Here is a 5,662-nt window from a genome sequence, read left to right as displayed (position 1 = left end):
TGTTGTATTGGAGAAATAACAAGCCTTAGCAACCATCCACCCACGCTCCTTTACGTGAGTGGGTGTGGTCACGGCAAACAAAATGGCGGCTTACACATGGGACAAAGTTAAGAGCTTTCCAACAGCAAGAGAGCATAGAGATACTGTCTAAAGACTTCTCTAGAAGCATTATAAGGTAGAGAGAACCTCTATAAGTCTTAATAATGACAAAGTTGTACTTGCAAGGTGTGAAATCAATTATAGGAATATTCTTTACACTGTTACGCTTGTTATAAGAGATGTTTGTCAAAAGTAAGCTAGGTTATATAATGAAAGACGAGCAAGTAGTAGCAGTGAAGGCAATTCTGGAAGGAAAGGATATCTTTGTGGTGCTTCCTGCAGGCTATGGAAAGTCCCTGTGTTACATGGTTCTCCCTTTTTGTTTGATGCAATTTTGTCAGAGAAAGGATCTATCATAGGGTTACATCTTTTCCGGCTTTGAATCATTAGTGACATCTTTGCCACATCCAATGCAAAGGAGAGTGCTCATGGTTTCTTTACAAACACGTGTATGGGTGGAGTTGTAATTATAATAAATGAGCCCCACCCATACTAGCTGCTGCTGCAGCAGCCACACCCCAGAACAAAAGTAATGACCGTGTGCGTCCTGACTCTCCGTTTTTCGCGAGGGTCAGGCCCCGCCTGACTAGGGAACAGCCAGGTCAAGAATCTCTTATCTCAAGAATTATAAACACTACTATAGCGGCCTTGTTACCAGTAGGTAAAGGACAAGGTATATGCAAGAGAAGCTAAATTTTAAGACTGTAAAAATTTTCGTACACTATGAGAAGACGAAAATATTTCCACTTGAATTTTTCTGAAACGAAAATTTTTTTGTACGAAAAAAAAGTAAATTACGGTATATATGGTAATTATTTGTATGTCCACACTTAAGGCCGATTCACACTGCAAAATTAACGTGAGGTAAGGCTATACGTTAAGACAGGAAGTGCTGTATAAACCAATGGCCACCGTTTACGCAAGGTATTACTTTGCGTAAACGGTACTAGTATTTCATTTACTCTATTATCTATGACCTTATGAACCGAAATACCCAAAGTGGTGGTAAAATGGCAGATTTTTGGAGGGAAAGATTAAACTAAGGTTATAGGGCGTAGCTAACTTGTGATACATATCTTTGCTGCCTCACTCACGCCATGTCCACTGAAAGAGAAGAAGTGATGGGTCTATTACTAGGAGAAGTGAGAGGAAGACCCTCCATTATTATTAGTATAGTCTGTCCGTATGTATTGCAGATAATAGAAGAAGGAGAAGTTGCTGTAGTTCAAGTGTTTTCACTGTACATGATGAGGAGACTTGATAAACAACCTGACAGAGTAGAGATATCCCCAGAGCAGCTGTCATCAGGAGCCATTGAAGCTGAGGCCTTGAGTGAGAGGATGAATAGGACAGTACAAGTGGTGGGTTGGTATCACAGTCACCCTCATATTACTGTATGGCCTTCACATGTAGGTATGGTAGGAGGGGCAAGGGGTGGGGCTAATAGTAGTAATGTATAATAGTGTTTAATTGGTTTAATGGATTTATTATTGTCTAAACATAATGTGTACTTGTTAAATAATTGAAGTTTTTCAGTTAGCAAAAAGTGTGTTCATTATAATTTGGCTTAAGATACAGTACAGGGTATTTCATCAAAAATAAAAAGTAGAGAATTTTCCATTTTTATTAGATTTTGTGATGCATATAAATGTTCTTACATTGCATAGAAAGTTTGAGCTAAATCCAATCAAAATTGCATTTTTTTATGAATTTTTAAAGTTACTCCGAAATCAGGCAAAAGTCCCTGTACTATTGTACAGGGCACGGTCCAAATTTTGCTAAAAATGAAAAGTTGAGAATTCTCAATTTTTATTACATTTCCTGATACATATACATGTTCTTATGTTGTGTAGAAAGTTTGAGCTGATTCTGATAAAAATTGAATTTTTTGTGAATTTTTAAAGTTGCTTTGAAATCGGATAAAAGTCCCTGTACTATAGTACAGGGCCACTGTCCAAATTTTGCCAAAAATGAAAAGTTGAGAATTCTCACTTTTTATTACGTTTCTTGATACATATGCATGTTCTTATGTTGTGTAGAAAGTTTGAGCTGATTCTGATAAAAATTGGATTTTTTTACGAATTTTTAAAGTTGCAAAAACCAGCCCAAAAAACCTGTATCACATGTATTGATCTACTACATTTACATGTACATGTATTTACATGTATTATTATTATTATTATTATTATGTAATGTACATGTACATTACATGTTTTCAGATGTTCGTACTCAGGCTAATTACCAGTTGATGGGTCGTCATTTTGTTGGTCTCATTTTCTCGTGTTTTGAAGAAATTGATAAAGTAAGTAACCACACCCACTTTAATTAACCACCATCGCCTCCGCCCACACACAGAAATGCTCCACTAAAGTTATCTGTTTTCAATCAATTCCAAAACTAAACGATCCTTTAAAGTAAGCCCCGCCCTTAATAATAGACCACACCCATTTCTCCACCCACTAGTTATGAACATGTTACATTAGAGTGTAAGGTGGTCCCTACAGTACAGGGTACAGTTAGTCCTATGGCTTCATCTGGCCTCATTAGATTATTAAATATATTAATTGAAGAAGAGAAACATTCATATGAGAACAACCAGAAGTAGGTTTTATGATTATTATACCGTACAAGAAGATTTATTTGTGGGAGTAATGTTCGGAAAATTTGCTTGTGGAAAGAAATTGATGGATTTTATATTGGCGATTTTGTGCCACGTGCCATCGAACATGCTCTGATTGAAACAAAATGGTGGATTTTATATTGGCGATTTTTTCATGGAACCACCAATTGCCAATATTAATTCCTCACCAATAAATCATCTTGTACAGTAATTAACCTAAAAATAAGAAAATTAAAATTTTAAGTAAATTTTAATTTCCCTTTTAGGTTCAGTAATGATGAGTTAACACTGTTGCATAACGGAGCAGGTAATTAATTAATTATTAATTAATTAACTAATTAATTGTTATTATTAGTTTATGTGCAAAGTCTGTCTCAATTACTTCAAGTGATTGGAGCTCCTTTATTGCAGTTATTACAGGAATTATTAATTAATAATAATAATGTTATTAATAAGTTAGAGAAAGAGAGAGATAGACTCTTAGTATCACTAAGCACTGAGGGAGAGTCTGTCTAATTATTATTATTATTATTATTATTATTATTATTATTATTGTCATTTTTATTATTAATGTCACTTTTTATTACGACTTGCTCTTAGGTGATTAATAATAATTATTGTCTCACTACTGCTCTGTGTATTACATTTCCATGTATGGGTCTGGTAATTTTAGAAGAAGTATCTTTAATATGTGGTATGCCTAGCCTGTGATTTTATATTGGTGGTAACATGTTGCTTAAAACATGAAAGTAAAGTAATCTTAGGTGAACTGTAGTAGCATTGACTTTTGTATGGTAGCTAAGGAAAGTAGGATTTTCACTTACAGCAAAAATTAAAAAAAAATTATAACAGCATTACCAATAGTTCTATGCTCAAACTGATGTCTCTTCGTATTACACTTTTTTTATCTTTTTCAAATTTGAACCAAGTATGATCCCATCACTTGTGGCTCCATTAAATTTCCAGCATATCCTATTGTATTATATTAGTCCAATTCACCATACAGTTTATGTATGCACTTACCAGCAATCATCGCTCACAATACTTGTTAGAAAATCATAGTAGAAACTTTTACCATCGAGATGACAATAAGATGAAAGGCATTCGACTTCAACTTTGACAAGATGCTTCCATAACGAACCATCACTTTGAGGTGATGGTTGTGTGGTTTGGAAACAATATAGGGAGCAAAAGTCTACCTTATTGATAGTGAAAGCATAGTTGTACCCAGACTATAGCAAAACAATGTACATTAATGATGATACAATAATGTGTTTATTGTCATACCATACTAGGGGTAGCTTTAGAAGCCACTTGCAAGAACTGTTCCTTTAAATCACTCACAGAAGGTAACTTGCCATCTTTGAAGGCAGCTGGATCAGAATAGGTTATATTAATTAGTACACATTCATCTGTTGTTAAAGGACCTTTAACTAGTTTGAATTCCCATAGTCGTAGCCGCAGTCCTTTGATTTGAGACTGAATTTTCCCCCAACTACCACAAGTTACTTCAACATTGTAGTATTGTCCATCTTGACTGACATGTATTTTTGATACCTCAATGTCAAACTGCTCCAATGCCTTACAAACACAAGTAATACTTGTGTTTGATGGATTCCTAGGCTTTATCTGGATCACTTCCATTTAGGCCACGTTTACACTACTCCGCTCCACTGAATCCGAATAGGTTTGCTATTACTGTTTTCAGGTGTTTACACTAGTCCAGCAGCTGCGTTTTCATTGGAACATACAGGGCCGTAGCCAGGAACTTGAAACAGGGGTGGTCACTATTTTACGGGACGGGACGGGACAAACGGGACAGGATACGCAGAAATAACCTATTTTGCGGGACAAGTAGGCATAGATACTAACGGAACCAGCTCAAAATGCCTGTAATTTTTCCTTTAAACTATAACTATATTTCAGAACCCAATTATGTCTGAAATTTACACAAACTGTAAGCAACCATTATTCTACAATAATCAAGTTATTCATTAATAATTATTATTATCCACTCTTAATTGTTATCATCAAGTTTATCATTGCACTGTATTATAGTCTCTTTTCCCTGAAAAGTAGAATTTTTCGCATCTTCATAAGAAATGCAATTGTATTTAGCAATACCATGCAGATGATTAATATCTATAGTGTATGACAAATTTCATATTGGATGACTACTGACTGGCTGAATATCAGTGAATCAATACCTCGAAATAATAAAGGTCAAAACTGAGCAATGCCAAAGCAGAAAGCACTTGGGACATCTTTATGCTTATCATTAACGTGGATTTCAACCAAATCTATTATTTTCCTATGACATTTCAAAACAATTATGATCATAAATTGCTTAGTTCATTACACTAAAAAGAAATCACATATTTTATAGGTGTTGTTGTTTCTTACTTCTGTTTAATATCAAAGAATCTAATACTGGTAGTTATTATTGCTGTTTTCTATGATTATAATAATAATAATAATAATGCCTGCGAATTATGGTCCCGGATTTTAGGCTACGCAGGGCTACGGGACGGGACGTCCCGTCCTGTTCCGTAAAATAGTGACCACCTGAAACGGGGGGTTCGGAAATAGTCTCGCGTAGCCAGACCACACCCTCCGTGCCTACGGGTACGGGTGGGTCTGGCAAATTGACCATACTCCGCTCGTTCTGGTTCACCCAAAAATGGGTGAAGTGGATGCATCAAGTGAATGCTTGCTTCTTTATGGCAGGGAGCTCAAGAGCAGGACCTAAAAGGCAAAAGGCTTCTTTTACTTGATAGATATGGTGATCTTTCGGAAGAGAGCTTTGGTAGCCCTTTAATTGGCATAGATCAAGCGGGCCGTGAAAGGGAGAAGATGTATAATTTGTCACAGCTGTTCCTCTAGCTTTTGTCACTTAAGAAGAAGGTAGTGAAGAGAAGAGTCAAGAGTTACTGTATCAATCAC

General features: G+C 35.8%; 2 protein-coding genes across 4 annotated transcripts in view; one reads left to right on the top strand and one right to left on the bottom strand.

Annotated features, from left to right (window-relative positions):
- The window catches only part of LOC100631756 (lys-63-specific deubiquitinase BRCC36-like), a 31,441-nt gene extending 28,108 nt beyond the window's left edge, over positions 1 to 3,333 (top strand). For all 3 annotated transcript variants that reach the window (XM_020002494.1, XM_020002492.1, XM_020002493.1), the window contains exons 2-8: positions 1,172 to 1,241; positions 1,296 to 1,512; positions 2,319 to 2,401; positions 2,455 to 2,513; positions 2,563 to 2,700; positions 2,986 to 3,026; positions 3,075 to 3,333. In XM_020002494.1, the coding sequence (XP_019858053.1) occupies positions 1,197 to 1,241; positions 1,296 to 1,512; positions 2,319 to 2,401; positions 2,455 to 2,513; positions 2,563 to 2,700; positions 2,986 to 3,026; positions 3,075 to 3,235 (744 nt within the window). In that variant the 5' untranslated portion in view covers positions 1,172 to 1,196 and the 3' untranslated portion in view covers positions 3,236 to 3,333. The remainder of the gene's footprint in view (positions 1 to 1,171; positions 1,242 to 1,295; positions 1,513 to 2,318; positions 2,402 to 2,454; positions 2,514 to 2,562; positions 2,701 to 2,985; positions 3,027 to 3,074) is intronic.
- A 176-nt stretch (positions 3,334 to 3,509) lies between these two features.
- LOC109586318 (uncharacterized) lies at positions 3,510 to 4,460 on the bottom strand. Its single transcript, XM_020002491.1, has 3 exons — positions 4,007 to 4,460; positions 3,743 to 3,951; positions 3,510 to 3,691 (listed from the first exon to the last, which is right to left on the bottom strand). Exons 1-3 carry the CDS (start codon positions 4,361 to 4,363, stop codon positions 3,613 to 3,615), a joined length of 645 nt encoding a protein of 214 aa, XP_019858050.1. The 5' UTR covers positions 4,364 to 4,460; the 3' UTR covers positions 3,510 to 3,612.
- Between the last annotated feature and the right edge of the window lie 1,202 nt (positions 4,461 to 5,662).

This window comes from Amphimedon queenslandica, unplaced genomic scaffold (assembly GCF_000090795.2).
Source record: "Amphimedon queenslandica unplaced genomic scaffold, v1.1 AMPQUscaffold_12900, whole genome shotgun sequence".
In the NCBI taxonomy this organism is placed as follows: Eukaryota; Metazoa; Porifera; class Demospongiae; order Haplosclerida; family Niphatidae; genus Amphimedon; species Amphimedon queenslandica.
Note: the sequence above shows the minus strand (reverse complement) of the source record. Positions and strands in the feature narration are given on the sequence as shown.

Coding starts and splice junctions, on each gene's coding strand:
- LOC109586318 (XM_020002491.1), bottom strand. CDS start 4,363: ATGGAAGTGATCCAGATAAAGCCTAGGAATCCATCAAACACAAGTATT. Junction 3,952..4,006: donor CTAAAGCTACCCCTAGTATG/GTATGACAATAA, acceptor GTTTTGCTATAG/TCTGGGTACAACTATGCTTT. Junction 3,692..3,742: donor ATTGTGAGCGATGATTGCTG/GTAAGTGCATAC, acceptor ATAATACAATAG/GATATGCTGGAAATTTAATG.